General features: G+C 48.4%; 1 protein-coding gene across 6 annotated transcripts in view; it reads left to right on the top strand.

Annotated features, from left to right (window-relative positions):
• The window catches only part of LOC139563421 (mitogen-activated protein kinase kinase kinase kinase 5-like), a 130,833-nt gene extending 111,168 nt beyond the window's left edge, over nt 1-19,665 (top strand). For all 6 annotated transcript variants that reach the window (XM_071382078.1, XM_071382079.1, XM_071382081.1 and 3 more), the window contains 8 exons: nt 901-959; nt 1,085-1,188; nt 3,437-3,614; nt 7,602-7,670; nt 7,911-8,003; nt 11,518-11,588; nt 14,166-14,221; nt 15,608-19,665. In XM_071382078.1, coding sequence (XP_071238179.1) covers nt 901-959; nt 1,085-1,188; nt 3,437-3,614; nt 7,602-7,670; nt 7,911-8,003; nt 11,518-11,588; nt 14,166-14,221; nt 15,608-15,695 — 718 coding nt within the window. In that variant the 3' untranslated portion in view covers nt 15,696-19,665. The remainder of the gene's footprint in view (nt 1-900; nt 960-1,084; nt 1,189-3,436; nt 3,615-7,601; nt 7,671-7,910; nt 8,004-11,517; nt 11,589-14,165; nt 14,222-15,607) is intronic.
• Nucleotides 19,666-20,734: the final 1,069 nt, after the last annotated feature.

The following is a 20,734-nucleotide window of genomic DNA, read 5'->3' as shown; positions in this document are numbered from 1 at the left end:
GTGTGTTGACCCCAGGCTGTGTGACTGTGTGTTGACCCCAGGCTGTGTGACTGTGTGTTGACCCCAGGCTGTGTGACTGTGTTGACCCCAGGCTGTGTGACTGTGTGTTGACCCCAGGCTGTGTGACTGTGTGTTGACCCCAGGCTGTGTGACTGTGTGTTGACCCCAGGCTGTATGACTGTGTGTTGACCCCAGGCTGTGTGACTGTGTGTGTTGACCCCAGGCTGTATGACTGTGTGTGTTGACCCCAGGCTGTATGACTGTGTGTTGGTCCAGGCTGTGTGACTGTGTGTTGACCCCAGGCTGTATGACTGTGTGTTGACCCCAGGCTGTATGACTGTGTGTGTTGACCCCAGGCTGTATGACTGTGTGTTGACCCCAGGCTGTATGACTGTGTGTTGACCCCAGGCTGTATGACTGTGTGTTGGTCCAGGCTGTGTGACTGTGTGTTGACCCCAGGCTGTATGACTGTGTGTGTTGACCCCAGGCTGTGTGACTGTGTGTTGACCCCAGGCTGTATGACTGTGTGTTGACCCCAGGCTGTGTGACTGTGTGTGTTGACCCCAGGCTGTATGACTGTGTGTTGACCCCAGGCTGTATGACTGTGTGTTGACCCCAGGCTGTATGACTGTGTGTGTTGACCCCAGGCTGTATGACTGTGTGTTGGTCCAGGCTGTGTGACTGTGTGTTGACCCCAGGCTGTGTTACTGTGTGTTGATCTCAGGCTGTGTGACTGTGTGTTGACGCCAGGCTGTATGACTGTGTGTTGGTCCAGGCTGTGTGACTGTGTGTGTTGGTCCAGGCTGTGTGACTGTGTGTTGGTCCAGGCTGTGTGACTGTGTGTTGACCCCAGGCTGTATGACTGTGTGTTGGTCCAGCCTGACTGTTTTCTCTCTGCAGGAGGTTTGCCTTGACAACGAAGATCCCTGACACAAAGGGCTGTCACAAGTGTTGCATTGGTGAGTTCCACATCCCCCATGGTCCTGGACAGAGCAAATATCAAGTCCTATACTTTGACTTACCTCGACCTCCTCTCTCTCTCTCTCTCTCTCTCTCTCTCTGGGTTACTCTCTTCCCCTCACAGTGAGGAACCCCTATACGGGCCATAAGTACCTGTGTGGAGCGCTGCAGTCTGGGATAGTCCTGCTACAGTGGTATGAACCCATGCAGAGGTTCATGCTTATCAAGGTCAGTCCTTTTATCTATACTGAACATAAACGCAACATGTCAAGTTGTTGGTTTCATGAGCTGAAGCGGCACAAAAAAAACGTATTTCTCTGAATCTCACTAATGTGTTTTATATCCCTGTTAGTGAGTATTTCTCCTTTGCCAAGATAATCCATCCACCTGACAGGTGTGTCATATCAAGAAGCTGATTAAACAGCATGATCATTACACAGGTGCACCTTGTGCTGGGGGACAATAAAAGGCCACTCTAGAATGTGCAGTTTTGTCACACAACACAAAGCTACATATGTCTCAAGTTTTGAGGGAGCGTGTAATTGTCATGCTGACAGCAGGAATGTCCACCAGAGCTGTTGGCAGGAAATTGAATGTTCATTTCTCTACCATAAGCCGCCTCCAATGTCGTTTTAGAGAATTTGGCAGTACGTCCAATCAGCCTCACAACCGCAGACCGCGTGTAATCACGCCAGCCCAGGACCTCCACATCCAGCTTCTTCACCTGTGGGATCGTCTGAGACCAGCCACCCGGACAGCTGATGAAACAGTGGGTTTTGCACAACTGAAGAATTTATACACAAACTGTCAGAAACCGTCTCAGGGAAGCTCATCTGCGTGTTCGTCGTCCTCCCCAGGGTCTTGACCTGACTGCAGTTCAGCGTCGTAACCGACTTCAGTGGGTAAATGCTCACCTCTGATGAACACTGGCACTCTGAAGTGTGCTCTTCATGGATGAATCCTGGTTTGAACTGTACTGGACAGATGGCTGACAGCGTGTATGGAGTTGTTTATGCGAGAGGTTTGCTGACGTCAACGTTGTGAACAGAGTGCCTCATGGTGGCGGTGGGGTTATGGTATAGGCAGACATACGCTACAACACAATTGCATTTTATCGATGGCAATATGAATTCGCAGAGATACCATGATGAGATCACCTCATGTTTCAGCATGATAATGCACGGCCCCGTGTCCCAAGGATCTGTACACAATTCCTGGAAGCTGAAAATGTCCCAGTTCTTCCATGGCCTGTATACTCACCAGACATGTCACCCAATGAGCATGTTTGGGATGCTCTGGATCGACGTGTACGACTGAGTGTTCCAGTTCCCGCCAATATCCAGCAACTTCACACGGCCATTGAAGAGGAGTGGGACAACATTCCACAGGCCGCAATCAACAGCCTGATCAACTCTATGTGAAGGAGATGTGTTCACGCTGCATGAGGCAAATAATGGTCACACCAGATACTAACTGGTTTTCTGATCCACGTCCCTCCCTTTTTTAAGGTATCTGTGACCAACAAGATGCATATCTGTATTCCCAGTCATGTGATATCCATAGATGATTAGGGCCTAATGTATTTCAATTGACTGATTTCCTCATATGAAATGTAAAATCTTAGATTGTTTCATGTTGCTTTTATATTTTTGTTCAGTGTTTGTCCCACTGGGTAAAAAAGGTTCTGTTAGATGGTCTGTGAGGATTCGCACGACAAATCAAGAAGCATATTTAAAAAAAAAAAATGGAATGTTATATTTTCTGCATCCAACAGCATGCATCGTTTACTTGTTTACCATGTTAAAACAGACATTTTTCTGTACCTGTTTTTTGTGATAATGGACCATTGTGATGCAAGGCACATTTCTGTGCAAACAGACAAAGAAACATCTCATCCTTTAGTAGGACCCACTTTACCTCCTCAGCATTACTTCCAGAGCCTCATCCCTCTCTCTCCTCTCCATCCTCTCTCACTCTCTCACTCTCTCACTCTCTCCTCTCCATCTCTCTCACTCTCTCCTCTCTCTCCTCTCTCTCCTCTCTCTCCTCTCTCACTCTCTCACTCTCTCTCCTCTCTCTCCTATCTCTCCTCTCCATCCTCTCTCACTCTCTCCTCTCTCTCTCTCTCTCTCTCTCCATCCTCTCTCACTCTCTCACTCTCTCCTCTCTCTCCTCTCTCTCCTCTCCATCCTCTCTCACTCTCTCACTCTCTCCTCTCTCTCCTCTCTCTCCTCTCCATCCTCTCTCACTCTCTCCTCTCTCTCCTATCTCTCCTCTCCATCCTCTCTCACTCTCTCCTCTCTCTCCTCTCTCTCCTCTCCATCCTCTCTCACTCTCTCCTCTCTCTCCTCTCCATCCTCGCTCTCTCTCTCTCCTACCTCTCCTCTCTCTCCATCCTATCTCTCCTTTCCCTTTCCTTTCTCCCTCCTTGCTTTCTCACACCTCTCTCTCTCTCCTCTGATGATCTGTCCCTCAGCACTTTGACTTCCCCCTGCCCAGCCCTCTGAAGGTGTTTGAGATGTTGGTGGTTCCAGAGCAGGAATACCCCATGGTGTGTATAGCGGTCAGCCAGGCCACGGAGCCAGGCCAGGTGGTCCGCTTTGAGACCATCAACCTCAACTCCTGCTCTTCCTGGTTCACTGAGATGGGATCAAGTAAGGAATTCACACACAGAAACACAACATTCATATCTATAGGCTACATTGAGTTATTTTCTTCATTAGTTTTATATGGCATTAGTGCGTATAGCCTATGCTTTAGGGCTTAACTGTACGCTCGCCCAATACACGCCAATTGCCAAATGCTTTTGGGAAAAAGTTAAGTTGATCCACTGAGGCAAAAAGGACAACGTTGGAGTTTAATTCAAAAGAAAAGCTACGAGATGTAAAGTTGAAAATAAAGAGAAGGGAGGCGGGGCCAGAACAGTCTAATGTTTGGGAGAGAGACGTGGTAAAAGAGGATACTAGCAGTGTCGACTATGTGTTTACGACGTGATGATTGTGAGGCGCTATACGAATTCTTCAGTCACAAGACAGGGATTTTTCATAAATGCAAACGTCAAGGGAGAACTGTACTGTTTGAGATGGGTTTAAATGGAATAGTAGCCTGACTGAACTCTGGACACTGACTGTAGGTCTGTAACCTCTCACATAGCCCTAATATTATCTCCTGCTGAATTAAGCATTTCATGTAGTGAAATTATGCATCAAAATGTTAGTTTTTACTCTGGAACAGGAGAGGAGAAATGTGATTCTTTCAGCGTCTTGACAGAATGAATCTGTAGTTAGGGATCGTTTGTAATACGATCTTTATCAGCATTATAAAAGCTGATTTTAGTATTTCAACCACATAAAATATGCATCCAAGTCAAACTGAAATCTTATCTAAAAGCACGTTGGTTCGTTTTAACAGCTTTTAATTTCCTTATAACCCGGGTCGAACTGATGTCATTTGGAATAATTTTGCTATTTTATTTTTTGCATTTTCTCCCCGGTCCCTAAAAGTCTTTGCTGCTTGAGAGAAGCAGAGATGAAAGAGGAAACTTTACCAATGTCGACTATAAGTGAAGCCTTTATTCTATTGATTTATGACGTTATAAGCAGAAACAGACGTATCTAAAATGGCTTGTCAAAAAAATCTCTCAACCATCTGACTGGACAGCATATCTTCTATATTTGTGGGTTAGGGACGGGTGAGGGCCTCAGCTTTTCACCGTCATGTAGTCGGGGGGGGGGGATTTTCACCGTCGTGTAGTCGGGGCTTTTCACCGTCGTGTAATCGGGGGCTTTTCACCGTCATGTAGTCGGGGGGCTTTTCACCGTCGTGTAGTCGGGGGCTTTTCACCGTCGTGTAGTCGGGGGCTTTTCACCGTCGTGTAGTCGGGGGCTTTTCACCGTCGTGTAGTCGGGGGGGCTTTTCACCGTCATGTAGTCGGGGGGGCTTTTCACCGTCATGTAGTCGGGGGGGCTTTTCACCGTCATGTAGTCGGGGGGGGGATTTTCACCGTCGTGTAGTCGGGGGCTTTTCACCGTCGGGCGGTTGCGGATGGATTATTAGCAATTGCAGGCGTGTGCGGGTGAACAAACATCTGTCCCACACATCACTACAACCCTGTTCCTGGAGGATTTTGTCCCAACGAGGCACCACAACTGACCAACTGAGCTAATTGACCGGGTCAGAGATTGATTCAATTCAACACACCTGGTCTTTAAGGTCGGTAAAATCAAAAACTTGTAAGTGCCTGCGGCACTCCCGTACTAGGGTTGCCTAATCCACTTCTAGTCTAGACGATTCTACGTTCTCCACTCCCGGACTAGGGTTGCCTAATCCACTTCTAGTCTAGACGATTCTACGTTCTCCACTCCAGGACTAGGGTTGCCTAATCCACTTCTAGTCTAGACGATTCTACGTTCTCCACTCCAGGACTAGGGTTGCCTAAACCACTTCTAGTCTAGACGATTCTACGTTCTCCACTCCAGGACTAGGGTTGCCTAATCCACTTCTAGTCTAGACGATTCTACGTTCTCCACTCCAGGACTAGGGTTGCCTAAACCACTTCTAGTCTAGACGATTCTACGTTCTCCACTCCAGGACTAGGGTTGCCTAAACCACTTCTAGTCTAGACGATTCTACGTTCTCCACTCCAGGACTAGGGTTGCCTAAACCACTTCTAGTCTAGACGATTCTACGTTCTCCACTCCAGGACTAGGGTTGCCTAATCCACTTCTAGTCTAGACGATTCTACGTTCTCCACTCCAGGACTAGGGTTGCCTAATCCACTTCTAGTCTAGACGATTCTACGTTCTCATTTAACATTACATTTACATTTAAGTCATTTAGCAGACGCTCTTATCCAGAGCGACTTACAAGTTGGTGCATTCACCTTATGATGTCCAGTGGAACAACCACTTTACAATAGTGCATCTAACTCTAAGGGGGGGGGGGGGGGGGGGTTAGAAGGATTACTTTATCCTATCCTAGGTATTCCTTAAAGAGGTGGGGTTTCAGGTGTCTCCGGAAGGTGGTGATTGATTCCGCTGACCTGGCGTCGTGGGGGAGTTTGTTCCACCATTGGGGTGCCAGAGCAGCGAACAGTTTTGACTGGGCTGAGCGGGAACTGTACTTCCTCAGAGGTAGGGAGGCGAGCAGGCCAGAGGTGGATGAACGCAGTGCCCTTGTTTGGGTGTAGGGCCTGATCAGAGCCTGAAGGTACGGAGGTGCCGTTCCCCTCACAGCTCCGTAGGCAAGCACCATGGTCTTGTAGCGGATGCGAGCTTCAACTGGAAGCCAGTGGAGAGAGCGGAGGAGCGGGGTGACGTGAGAGAACTTGGGAAGGTTGAACACCAGACGGGCTGCGGCGTTCTGGATGAGTTGTAGGGGTTTAATCGCACAGGCAGGGAGCCCAGCCAACAGCGAGTTGCAGTAATCCAGACGGGAGATGACAAGTGCCTGGATTAGGACCTGCGCCGCTTCCTGTGTGAGGCAGGGTCGTACTCTGCGAATGTTGTAGAGCATGAACCTACAGGAACGGGTCACCGCCTTGATGTTGGTTGAGAACGACAGGGTGTTGTCCAGGATCACGCCAAGGTTCTTAGCGCTCTGGGAGGAGGACACAATGGAGTTGTCAACCGTGATGGCGAGATCATGGAACGGGCAGTCCTTCCCCGGGAGGAAGAGCAGCTCCGTCTTGCCGAGGTTCAGCTTGAGGTGGTGATCCGTCATCCACACTGATATGTCTGCCAGACATGCAGAGATGCGATTCGCCACCTGGTTATCAGAAGGGGGAAAGGAGAAGATTAATTGTGTGTCGTCTGCATAGCAATGATAGGAGAGACCATGTGAGGATATGACAGAGCCAAGTGACTTGGTGTATAGCGAGAATAGGAGAGGGCCTAGAACAGAGCCCTGGGGGACACCAGTGGTGAGAGGACCAGCCTTACCCTACTACACTACTACCTTACCCTACTACACTACTACCTTACCCTACTACACTACTACCTTACCCTACTACACTACTACCTTACCTGCACTGCACAGAGAAACAATCAGCCTCAACTAGGGCTGTGGTGGTCATGACATTTTGTCAGCTGTGATAGTCAAGCAAATAACCGTTCTCAAGGTAATTGACCGTTAATTAACATACACATTTAGCGTCTCCTGGCTTCCACACGGCCTACAAGCCACTGATGCAGACCTTTGGAACATCTACGTTTTAAAAAGTCTAATAAATCCATTTAATATAGCCTAAACCTTCACAATGAATCCATTGTTTATTTTAGACAGGTCTATAATGAAGAAAATGTGGTCTATTTCAGAAGATCAGAATAGCATACTCTGAGTTGTCCTTTGTGTTAGGTCCTGATCTGACTATGCTAAATGACTGTGGTCTAGACGAGTCTAAACCTATCCATGTTAACATTGAACTGGGTGAATGGAATACGAATAACAAGTCATCCAATATGCTGTTATAGCAACAAGGCCATGCTCATTAAGAAAATAATCGTCCTCCCTCCCTCCCTCTTAAAAGGCACTGACCGTCACTGGTATGTGCATATTGAAACAAACCGTTTCTATCGGTTACCTATTATTGGATGCCAGAAGGGATATCTCCATGGTGACCGTTCTATATGTCTCCCCCCTAGCTGGTCAAGCAGTGGACGCCATCCACGTGACCCAGCTGGAGAGGGACACCGTGCTAGTGTGCCTGGACAGTAAGTATGACCTCTGACCCCATAGAGATGATAACCTCTTGACCTGCACTCAGGATGTGTTCCAAATGGCACCCGATTCCCGGTGTAGTGCACTACTTTTGACCAGAGCTCATAGGTTTCTGGTCACCGTAGGGCTCTGGTCTAAAGTAGTGCACTGCCCTGAGGAAAGTTTTCCCTGCTCATATAAATGTCTGTTTTTAATCCGGCCCACTATTCTAAAAGATTCTCTTCCTCTTCTAGAAAATCTCAAGATCGTTAACCTCCAGGGAAGACTGAAGTCCAACAAGAAGCTAGCCTCAGAGCTCAGCTTTGACTTCACCATTGGATCCGTTGGTAAGATGTGCTCTCTTATTCACCTTCTACTGTACATCCTTCAGTGTTATAACGTGTATAAGGAAGTGTTATAACGTGTATAGGAAGTGTAATGACGTGTATAGGAAGTGTAATGACGTGTATAGGAAGTGTAATGACGTGTGTAGGAAGTGTAATGACGTGTATAGGAAGTGTAATGACGTGTGTAGGAAGTGTAATGACGTGTGTAGGAAGTGTTATAACGTGTGTAGGAAGTGTAATGACGTGTGTAGGAAGTGTAATGACGTGTGTAGGAAGTGTAATGACGTGTGTAGGAAGTGTAATGACGTGTGTAGGAAGTGTAATGACGTGTGTAGGAAGTGTAATGACGTGTGTAGGAAGTGTAATGACGTGTGTAGGAAGTGTAATGACGTGTAATGACGTGTGTAGGAAGTGTTATAACGCGTGTAGGAAGTGTAATGACGCGTGTAGGAAGTGTAATGACGCGTGTAGGAAGTGTAATGACGTGTATAGGAAGTGTAATGACGTGTATAGGAAGTGTAATGACGTGTGTAGCAGGGTTCCCCAACTGGTTTTATTTGGCCCCCCAACTTTTTTTTGTGTGTGGGATTTTCAATGTTGGACATAGAAGACTGTAAAAACACCAGGAAATCAGCTCCAAGTTATTTGAAATTAAGGAATGTGTTCCGGAATATTCCCACGTATATTAGAGAGACGCGTGATTAGGGTTGCAAAGGGTCTTCCGACTTTCCGGGAATTTCCATTGGAAGTTGAGCACGGGAATTTTGGGAATTTTGCTTAAATTCATCAGTTCGCTTATAACAGTGAACCTTTTTTGTGGGATACACATAAGGTAATTCTTGGTCTTGTGGCATATTTTGGTTAAACTTCCCCAATTCAATGGAATTGCAACCCCTCTGCATCCACAGTGCATTCTTGCAGAATCATCTGGCCAAGTGCATAAAGTTCCCTCAGCGCGCTCACATCAAGCAACCTCTGACAAAAGTCCCTCTACTTCTATACGGAGGTGAAAATGATGAATCAGACACCGTATCGATAGCAACAGCTCGTGGTCCTCCTGGAATCAGAAGTTTTTTTGACACAATGGAGGAACGGTATTCAGAGAAATGCTGATGAATGTCTTGCTCGAGCTGTGTATGCAACTGGTTCACCTCTGACGCTCACAGACAATGTGTATTGGAAGACATTTCTGAATGTTCTTCGCCCAGCATACACCCCTCCAAACAGACATGCTTTATCTACTCATTTGCTGGATGCAGAGTTCAAGTGAAGGTCAAGCGAATCATAGAGAAAGCAGACTGTATTGCAATCATCTCTGATGGGTGGTTGAATGTTCGTGGGCAAGGAATAATTAACTACATCATCTCCACCCCCTCAACCAGTATTCTACAAGAGAACAGACACAAGGGACAACAGACACACAGGTCTCTACATTGCAGATGAGCTGAAGGCAGTCATCAATGACCTTGGACCACTGAAGGTATTTGCACTTGTGACAGACAATGCTGCGAACATGAAGGCTGCTTGGTCTAAAGTGGAGGAGTCCTACCCTCACATCACACCCATTGGCTGTACTGCTCATGCATTGAATCTGCTCCTCAAGGACATCATGGCACTGAAAACAAGGGATACACTCTACAAGAGAGCCAAGGAAATGGTTAGGTATGTGAAGGATCATCAAGTTATAGCAGCAATCTACCTCACCAAGCAAAGTGAGAAGAATAAGAGCACCACATTGAAGCTGCCCAGCAACACCTGTTGGGGTGGTGTTGTCATCATGTTTGACAGTCTCCTGGAGGGGATGGAGTCTCTCCGAGAAATGGCCATATCACAGTCTGCCGATATGGACAGCCCCATCAAGAGGATCCTCCTGGATGATGTATTTTGGGAGAGAGTGGTAAGCAGTCTGAAACTCCTGAAACCTATAGCAGTAGCCATTGCACGGATTGAGGGAGACAATGCCGTCCTGTCTGATGTTCAGACTCTGCTTGCAGATGTAAGAAAATAAATCCGTGCTGCCCTGCCCACTTCACTGTTGCTCCAAGCAGAGGAAACTGCAGTTCTGAAATACATTTTTAAAAGCTTGACAACTTCTGCCTGAAGCCCATACACACCACAGCGTACATGTTGGACCCCAAGTATGCTGGCAAAAGCATCCTGTCTGGTGCAGAGATCAACAAGGCCTATGGTGTCATCACTACCGTGTCTCGCCACCTTGGCCTGGATGAGGGCAAGGTTCTTGGCAGTCTGGCGAAGTACACTTCCAAGCAAGGGCTTTGGGATGGAGATGCAATATGGCAGTCGTGCCAACATATCTCATCAGCCACCTGGTGGAAGGGACTTTGTGGATCTGAGGTTCTTTCCCATGTTGCCTCCATCATCCTCCAAATCCCACCAACATCAGCCGCCTCAGAGTGTAACTTGTCCTTTGTTTGGGAACACCCACACTAAAGCACGCAACAGGCTGACCAATACAAGGGTTGAAGAATTGGTGGCCATCCGGGGCAAATTTGAGTCTGTTTGAGTTGGACATTGAGGAGGTCCAGAGAGAAGACATGGAGGTCTAAGAGGAAGACAACCAAAGCTTTAGTTTCTAGACTATCATTTTACAGATGTATGTTGAAAACATTTTTGGGAGATGTGACGGATCATTGGGGATCATTCAATATTCCCTTTCTTTTGTTGTTCAGTGAAATCCTCCCATGTGAAGAGTCAACTCATTTAATTAAAGTTCAATTCGTAACTAAATAGTTTTTAAAATTTCTATTCGGAAGGATTTAATCATTTGCAATTATGTCTACTTAAGATAAGGTAAAAGGTTTATGTTTCGGTCTCCATATGATTTGGTAAATATATCCAATGCAAAAAACATCTACATTTAAATGGTATTAATATTAATTCCCATATTTCCGTTAATTCCCATATTTCCGTTAATTCACATATATTAACGTTAATTCCCATATATTCACGTTAATTCCCATATATTCACGTTAATTCCCATATATTCACGTTAATTCCCATATATTCACGTTAATTCCCACGGAAAGTTTCCACCTCTGAATATTCCCCTAAATGTGCAACACGTGATCATATACAAATGGAAGCAAAGTTGAAATGATTTATTGTTTTTAAATCAAACACATCTGTTTGGGATTCTTGCGGAGGAATTTTCTGTCCACAAATGATTTGTAATTATGTTCCGGCCCCTTGACCATCCGCTCCAGAAATCGACCCACGGCTGAATCTAGTGGATGATCCCTGGTGTATAGTAACAGTGTTATAATATGCATAGTAAATGTGTAAAGTACCTGTGTAATAATGTATATGATATCTGCTTTATTAAGGATAGGTTTACTTGTAAAGACTGTGATATATGGTTGTTTTACTACCTGGTTGAATACACTGACTGATACAAGTGTCTGCTAAATGATCCAAATGTAAATGAAAAGACCAATGCTGATATCCTTCCTGTCTTGACTTGACGTCCCTCTACCCGTCTCTCCTCGTGCTCCAGTGTGCCTTCAGGACAGCGTTCTGGCCTTCTGGAAGCACGGCATGCAGGGAAAGAGCTTCAAGTCCAACGAGGTAGGTGTTACCGTGGTAACTAAACCATTCGGTCACTTCGGTAACTATACAACCAGACTCTGAATATGTTTGCAATATCTTGACCACACTAAATGTAAATATGATTATGACATGGCGGAGGAAGGCTAGACAATACAGTTAAAGGTGATACACAGGATTGTTTTGTATTTTTGCGTTGTCATTTCAGAAAATGTCCATAGTATACAGCAGTGGTGGAAGAAGTACCCTGTCGTCAAACTTGAGTAAAAGTAAAGATACCTTAATAGAAAATGACTCAAGTCAAAGTGAAAGTCACCCAGTGAAATACTATTTGAGTAAAAGTCTAAAAGTATTTGGTTTTAAATGTACATAATTATCAAAAGTAAATGGAATTGATCAAATGTACAAATGTACTAAAAGTTCAAGTATAAACCATTTACATTTCCTTATATTATGCAAACCAGATGGCATCCTTTTTTTCATAATTATTTATTTACGAAGCGCAGGGGCACACTCCAACACTCAGATATCATTTACAAACGAAGCATTTGTGTTTAGTGAGTCCTCTAGATCAGAGGCAGTAGGGATGACCAGGGATGTTCCCTCGATAAGTGTGTGAATTGGCCCATTTTACTGTCCAAATGTAACAAGTACTTTTGAGTGTCGGAAAAAGTAACGGCGTAAAAAGTACATCATTTTCTTTAGCAATGTAGTGAAGTAAAGGTTGGCAAAAATATAAATAGTAAAGTACAGACACCCCAGAAAACGACTTAAGTAGTTATTTTAAGTATTTTTACTTAAGTACTTTACACCACTGATATACAGTACCAGTCAAAAGTTTGGACAAACCTACTCATTCCGGGGTTTTTCATTATTTTTACTATTTTCTACATTGTAGAATAATAGTGAAGACATCAAAACTATGAAATAACACATATGGAATCATTCGGTATCTAATAAAAAAAAGTGTTAAACAAATCAAAATATATTTGAGATTATTCAAAGTAGACAGACACCCTTTGCCTTGATCACAACTTTGGTCTGCTGTGGTGGCGGTGCGGGTCTACTGGGGTGACGGTGCGGGTCTGCTGTGGTGACGGTGCGGGTCTACTGGGGTGACGGTGCGGGTCTACTGGGGTGACGGTGCGGGTCTACTGGGGTGACGGTGCGGGTCTACTGGGGTGACGGCGCGGGTCTACTGGGGTGACGGTGCGGGTCTGCTGGGGTGACGGTGGACGGTGCAGGTCTGCTGGGGTGACGGCGCGGGTCTACTGGGGTGACGGTGCGGGTCTGCTGGGGTGACGGTGGACGGTGCGGGTCTGCTGGGGTGACGGTGGACGGTGCGGGTCTACTGGGGTGACGGCGCGGGTCTACTGGGGTGACGGTGGACGGTGCGGGTCTACTGGGGTGACGGTGGACGGTGCGGGTCTACTGGGGTGACGGTGGACGGTGCGGGTCTACTGGGGTGACGGTGCGGGTCTGCTGGGGTGACGGTGGACGGTGCGGGTCTACTGGGGTGACGGTGCGGGTCTGCCGGGGTGACGGTGCGGGTCTACTGGGGTGGCGGTGCGGGTCTGCTGGGGTGGCGGTGCGGGTCTGCTGGGGTGACGGTGCGGGTCTACTGGGGTGACGGGGCGGGTCTGCTGGGGTGACGGTGGACGGTGCGGGTCTGCTGGGGTGGCGGGGCGGGTCTGCTGTGGTGACGGTGCGGGTCTGCTGTGGTGACGGTGCGGGTCTGCTGGGGTGACGGGGCGGGTCTGCTGTGGTGACGGTGCGGGTCTGCCGGGGTGACGGTGCGGGTCTACCGGGGTGGCGGTGCGGGTCTGCTGGGGTGACGGGGCGGGTCTGCTGTGGTGACGGTGCGGGTCTGCCGGGGTGACGGTGCGGGTCTGCCGGGGTGACGGTGCGGGTCTGCTGGGGTGACGGGGCGGGTCTGCTGTGGTGACGGTGCTGTTCTGTTTGGGTGACGGGGCGGGTCTGCTGTGGTGACGGTGCGGGTCTGCAGGGGTGACGGTGCGGGTCTGCCGGGGTGACGGTGCGGGTCTACCGGGGTGACGGTGCGGGTCTGCCGGGGTGACGGTGCGGGTCTGCCGGGGTGACGGTGCGGGTCTACCGGGGTGGCGGTGCGGGTCTACCGGGGTGGCGGTGCGGGTCTACCGGGGTGGCGGTGCGGGTCTGCTGGGGTGACGGGGTGACGGTGCGGGTCTGCTGGGGTGGCGGTGCGGGTCTGCTGGGGTGGCGGTGCGGGTCTGCTGGGGTGGCGGTGCGGGTCTGCTGGGGTGGCGGTGCGGGTCTGCTGGGGTGACGGTGCGGGTCTGCTGGGGTGACGGTGGACGGTGCGGGTCTACTGGGGTGACGGTGGACGGTGCGGGTCTACTGGGGTGACGGTACGGGTCTGCCGGGGTGACGGGGCGGATTGTAAGAACACATCTCTAATATTAATGGAAATGAAAAGGGTCTTTCTCCTGTGTAAAGTGTATCAGGCTGTAACTTTGGGTACCGATGGGGTTTTCAATGTAGTTCCTCAACAATTCCCTGAATGGAATACTGTGTATGTTACCATGTTCATTAGTGTTCCATGCCTTCATTAATGTGCAGGTCACCCAGGAGATTTCTGATCCCAGCAGAGTCTTCCGCCTCCTAGGATCTGACAGGTGGGTGGTGCTGGAAGTGATTCTCTCTGTCTTAAACTCGTCATTCTTCTTCCTGTCCTCTCTTACCCGTCGTCTCTTACGTTTCCTCCCCCCCGCTTTCTCTCTCCCCCTTTCTCTCATATCCATTGCTTTTTATCTCCCTCTCCCCCCTTTCTCTCATATCCATCTCTTTTTGTCTCCCTCATTTTCTCATCTCTATATTCTCTCTCTACATAGTTTTTCCTCTCCACCTCTCTAGTTAGATGAGGTAGTGTCCTTTTGACCTCTAAGCCGTAGAGGTCAGGGCTGGTAGCTAGATGCTATCTCCAGTGTCCTTCCACAGGATCCCATTGTTCACGGCCTGGAAACCACCAAACATCCAACTCCTCTCTCTCCTTCAGACCTCTCTACAGAGAGATGAGGTCGCCCGGTGGCTCTATTTCCATCTCTTTCTCCCGGCTTCCATTCCTATGACAAGGCAGGTGCCTCAGATCAAATCAACAGTCTTTGATTATTCAGTATGATAAGATCCTGAGTCATTGTAATGTCAACGTTATCAGAAGAGGCTTGAAAACCTTCACATATTATACATGTGACTCACACATTACAGCTTCAATGATCCACCCACTGGTTGGTTACACTATCCCATTTAGTACCCAAGAATGCAGCAGAGTGGGCGCTCTGGTGAGTGCAGCAACCAGTTCTCCTCAACTATAGAAACCACTAAATCTGTCTCAGACACAGGGCAGGACCCTGGAGCCTGGAGGGCATGAGGCCCCCTGGAGGGCATGAGGCCCCCTGGAGGGCAGGAACCCCCTGGAGGGCAGGGGGCAGGAGGCCCCCTGGAGCCTAGAGGGCAGGAGGCCCCCCTGGAGCCGAGAGGGCAGGAGGCCCCCTGGAGCCGAGAGGGCAGGAGGCCCCCTGGAGCCTGGAGGGCAGGAGGCCCCCTGGAGGGCAGGAGGCCCAGCACCATTCCACTATTCCCCTGCAACATCCTCTACTCTGCTCTACCAACCTGCATGTTTTATTCAGACTGGCACCTGGGCACTGCCATGCCAGCCTGGTTTGAGTGTCTCTCTCTGATCCTCTGTAATTCCATTTGATGGATCAGGCGCTATGGTCTCTGACTGTACCCTCTGTGGGCAGAGACACCTACCTCATCTCATCTGTCAATCTGCTGGAAGGGTGGCACCTACCTCTACATCTCATGATCTGTAGTGTCATATTAACTTAGTGCCATTTTAAAATGTAGCCAGTCCACTTATCTCTCTGCCTGCTACTCTCTCTGACTCATTTATATTCTATTAATTCTATTGTATAAATTGTACCTGGCTGGCAGCTGTAACCTGCAGTGTTAATATGTGTTACTGATGTACTGCTTCTGACTGACCTCTCTCTCTCTAACAGGGTGGTGGTTCTGGAGAGCCGGCCCACTGACAACCCCACAGCCCTGAGCAACCTCTACATCCTGGCCGGGCATGAGAACAGTTACTAGCCCTGACCCCAGCCCTGTTACTGAGAACAGTTACTAGCCCTGACCCCAGCCCTGTCCCTGTTAATGAGAACAGTTACTAGCCCTGACCTCAGCCCTGTTACTGAGAACAGTTACTAGCCCTGACCCCAGCACTGTTACTGAGAACAGTTACTAGCCCTGTCCCTGTTACTGAGAACAGTTACTAGCCCTGACCTCAGCCCTGTCCCTGTTACTGAGAACAGTTACTAGCCCTGACCTCAGTCCTGTCCCTGTTACTGAGAACAGTTACTAGCCCTGACCTCAGCCCTGTCCCTGTTACTGAGAACAGTTACTAGCCCTGACCCCAGCCCTGTCCCTGTTACTGAGAACAGTTACTAGCCCTGACCTCAGCCCTGTCCCTGTTACTGAGAACAGTTACTAGCCCTGACCTCAGCCCTGTTACTGAGAACAGTTACTAGCCCTGACCCCAGCCCTGTCCCTGTTACTGAGAACAGTTACTAGCCCTGACCCCAGCCCTGTCCCTGTTACTGAGAACAGTTACTAGCCCTGACCCCAGCCCTGTTACTGAGAACAGTTACTAGCCCTGACCCCAGCCCTGTTGCTGAGAACAGTTACTAGCCCTGTTACTGTTACTTAGAACAGTTGCTAAAGCTGTCTGGCCCAAAGACCGGTCCCCTGTTACTAGCCCTGTCTGGCTCAGCCTCTCTGATCACCGGTAACCCTTCACTCAGCCTCTCTGATCGCCGGTAACCCTTCACTCAGCCTCTCTGATCACCGGTAACCCTTCACTCAGCCTCTCTGATCACCGGTAACCCTTCACTCAGCCTCTCTGATCGCCGGTAACCCTTCACTCAGCCTCTCTGATCACCAGTAACCCTTCACTCAGCCTCTCTGATCACCGGTAACCCTTCACTCAGCCTCTCTGATCACCGGTAACCCTTCACTCAGCCTCTCTGATCACCGGTAACCCTTCACTCAGCCTCTCTGATCACCGGTAACCCTTCACTCAGCCTCTCTGATCACCGGTAACCCTTCACTCAGCCTCTCTGATCACCGGTAACCCTTCACTCAGCCTCTCTGATCACCAGTAACCCTTCACTCAGCCTCTCTGATCACCGGTAACCCTTCACTCAGCCTCTCTGATCACCGGTAAGCCTTCACTCAGCCTCTCTGATCACCGGTAACCCTTCACTCAGCCTCTCTGTTCACCGGTAACCCTTCACTCAGCCTCTCTGATCACCGGTAAGCCTTCACTCAGCCTCTCTGATCACCGGTAACCCTTCACTCAGCCTCTCTGATCACCGGTAACCCTTCACTCAGCCTCTCTGATCGCCGGTAACCCTTCACTCAGCCTCTCTGATCACCGGTAACCCTTCACTCAGCCTCTCTGATCACCTCTCTCCTCCAGCCCCGTTCACCACCTAGCCACCCCCGTTCACCACCTCTCCAGCCCCGTTCACCACCTCTCCAGCCCCGTTCACCACCTCTCCAGCCCCGTTTACCACCTTCTCCAGCCCCGTTTACCACCTTCTCCAGCCCCGTTTACCACCTTCTCCAGCCCCGTTTACCACCTTCTCCAGCCCCGTTCACCACCTCTCCAGCCCCGTTCACCACCTCTCCAGCCCCGTTCACCACCTCTCCAGCCCCGTTCACCACCTCTCCAGCCCCGTTCACCACCTCTCCAGCCCCGTTCACCACCTAGCCAGCCCCGTTCACCACCTAGCCAGCCCCGTTCACCACTTAGCCAGCCCCGTTCACCACCTAGCCAGCCCCGTTCACCACCTCTCCAGCCCCGTTCACCACCTAGCCAGCCCCGTTCACCACCTCTCCAGCCCCGTTCACCACCTCTCCAGCCCCGTTCACCACCTCTCCAGCCCCGTTCACCACCTTCTCCAGCCCCGTTCACCACCTTCTCCAGCCCCGTTCACCACCTAGCCAGCCCCGTTCACCACCTCTCCAGCCCTGACTCCTCTGCTCACAATGGGCTAAAAACCGATCGACTGGTAGAGCAGAATGTAGGCAGGAAAGGTTCAGACCAATGGACAGTCTTACTCTGGAGCTTCCACTTCCTCTCTCAACCTGTTACATATCAGCTGAAATACTGCAATATGACAAGACAATGTCTAGAGGTGTTACTGAAAACGAGTACTATAATAAATCAGATATTTAGGTCTGGTAGCAAATGGGAGCGTTGTATCAAACGGTCCTTTTTTACAAGCAGCTGACTGTCGCGAGCAGCTGACTGTCGCGAGCAGCGGACTGTCACAGGTCTGGTTGCCGACTAGCTCTGGTCTAAGACGATAGTGCGGCTTGCTAACGCTGAGCCTTAACTAGCGGTTGATTTCCAGCTCTAGTTTGAACTAATATAGAATGGTTCACAAAGAAAATAATTTCAACTTTTTTATTTATTCATCTCGAAGCAATATTCGGGTATGTTGGATTTACTAGCCGTGAGGGATAGTTCAGTTTTGATGTTATTTTCAATACACTTGAGGTCGTTGTCATTTCATCCAGACGTTTTGACAGCTGGTCAATCTGCCTTGCATCGTCGAGTTCTTTTACTTCATTAGACATCTGATGTCATCTACGTCCCAAATGGAACACTTCCCGAGGGCTCTGGTCATCTAGGGTTCGGAGGTCATCACAACTAAAGTCTTGGTTACAGTCAAGTGATTCAATGTCAGGAATGGCTACGGTTTCATCAACCATGAAACCAACCAGGTTATAGAGGAAATTAACCCAAGGATTCTTGCCAGATTTAAAGGGGTTTTTCATGGCATGATGTCACTGTCAGACTGATGTTAATAGCAGACACATTTTAAACACTTTTAGGATGAAACGAGTCACTGTCAGACTGATGTTAATAGCAGACACATTTTAAAACCTTTTAGGATGACACAAGATAAAGGTTGCCATTGAAGTTGAAAATAAGAGATCTTTGAAAGCGTGAACTGTCCCCTTTAAGCAGAGAGAGACGGGGTGAACTGTCCCCTTTAAGCAGAGAGAGACGGGGTGAACTGTCCCCTTTAAGCAGAGAGAGACGGGGTGAACTGTCCCCTTTAAGCAGAGAGAGACGGGGTGAACTGTCCCCTTTAAGCAGAGAGCGACGGGGTGAACTGTCCCCTTTAAGCAGAGAGCGACGGGGTGAACTGTCCCCTTTAAGCAGAGAGAGACGGGGTGAACTGTCCCCTTTAAGCAGAGAGCGACGGGGTGAACTGTCCCCTTTAAGCAGAGAGCGACGGGGTGAACTGTCCCCTTTAAGCAGAGAGCGACGGGGTGAACTGTCCCCTTTAAGCAGAGAGCGACGGGGTGAACTGTCCCCTTTAAGCAGAGAGCGACGGGGTGAACTGTCCCCTTTAAGCAGAGAGAGACGGGGTGAACTGTCCCCTTTAAGCAGAGATAGACACTGTTGCTGTAGTCATGCTGACAGTGGGATCCAGCTCAGCCAGGCCAGGGATGACCTTAGCCTGGGTGCCGGTCGGGTTTTTGCTCTCTTGCCAACTCTTTATGGGATTGTCATGCTTGGAGTTGGCAAGAGAGCAGAAACAGACTGGCATCCAGGCTAGGCTGAACTACCTTCCCTATCCAGAGGTTGCTATGCAGCTTTGGGTTACTGATATGCAATGAAGTGTGTGTCTGAAATGGCACCCTATTCCCTATATGGTGCACGGCCCCTGGTCAAAAGTAGTGCACTAATTAGGGAATAGGGTGCCATTTGGTCACTCTCATAGTCCTCTCTCTCTCCCGCTTGGTTGCATTTTAGAAAGTAGATTATAGTGTAAAATGTAGGGGGGTTTTTTTCCTTCATTTTTTTTTTTTAACTACTTGTATTCAATATTTGCACCATGTAAGCACTTTTGTACATTTTCTGTTTTTTATTTAAATGACAAGAAAGGGAAATGCTTTAGTTTTCGTAACATTATTGGCATTCCCTTTGCAAAACTTTTAATGTATGTAGTTTTTGTAATAAAGAAAGCTATTGTTAACAATACACACTTGCTGTCATTCTACTTATTTTTATTTTTTATTTATTTTGTATTAATTTAACTTTTTATTCAACCAGGCAAGTTAGTTAAAGAACAAATTCTTATTTACAATGACGGCCAAACCCGGATGACACTGGGGCCAATTGTGCGCCGCCCTATGGGACTCCCAATCACAGCCAGATGTTGACACACTACCAGTATATGTAGGCTATACCCTGCTGTGTACTAGCCTGGTCCCAGATCTGTTTGGCATGAATGATAATGACCAAGGAAGTTAGCAAAAACAGATCTGGGACCAGGGCAGACTAGTTGTATGGAAATAACTGATAACTTTTTTTTTTCAACTTTTTTTTTTTTTCAAAGTTATTAGGTGAGAGAAGAGATACTATACGGAACACAAATATCACCTATAGAAGCGACGTGTAAAGTGAGAAGCTGATTAAACAGCATGATCATTACACAGGTGCACCTTGTGCTGAGGAAAATTTAAAAGGCCACTCTCAAATGTGGAGTTTCTCGTCACACAATGCCACAGATGTCTCAAGTTTTGAGGAAGTGTGTAATTGGCATGCTGACTGCAGGAATGTCCACCAGAGCTATTGCCAGAGAATTGAATGTTCATTTCTCTACCATAAACCATAACCTGCCTCCAACGTCGTTTTAGATAATTTGGCAGTACGTCCAACCGGCCTCAACCACGTATGACCACGCCAGCCCCCAGGACCTCCGCATCCGGCTTCTTCACCTGCGGCATCGTCAGAGGGTGGATGGGTGTGCTGCTGAGGACTATTTCTGTCCGTAATAAAGCCCTTTTTTGTGGGGGAAAAACTAATTCTGATTGGCTGGGCCTGGCTCCCCATTGGGTGAGTTCCACCCTTGACTGCAGCCCAGTCATGTGAAATCCATAGGACCTACTGAATTTATTTCAATTTATTGATTTTCCTTATATGAACTGTAACTCAATAAAATCTTGGAAATTGTTGCATGTTGCTTTTATATTTGTATTCAGTATATATCTGTTTTAACGTGTTTATATGATTATTTTTGTCTATGTTGAATTTGTACGCAAGGTCA

The sequence above is a fragment of the Salvelinus alpinus genome, chromosome 34, assembly GCF_045679555.1.
Source record: "Salvelinus alpinus chromosome 34, SLU_Salpinus.1, whole genome shotgun sequence".
Taxonomy (NCBI): Eukaryota; Metazoa; Chordata; class Actinopteri; order Salmoniformes; family Salmonidae; genus Salvelinus; species Salvelinus alpinus.
The sequence above is the reverse complement of the archived record's forward strand: the minus strand, read 5'-3'. Positions and strand labels throughout refer to the sequence as shown.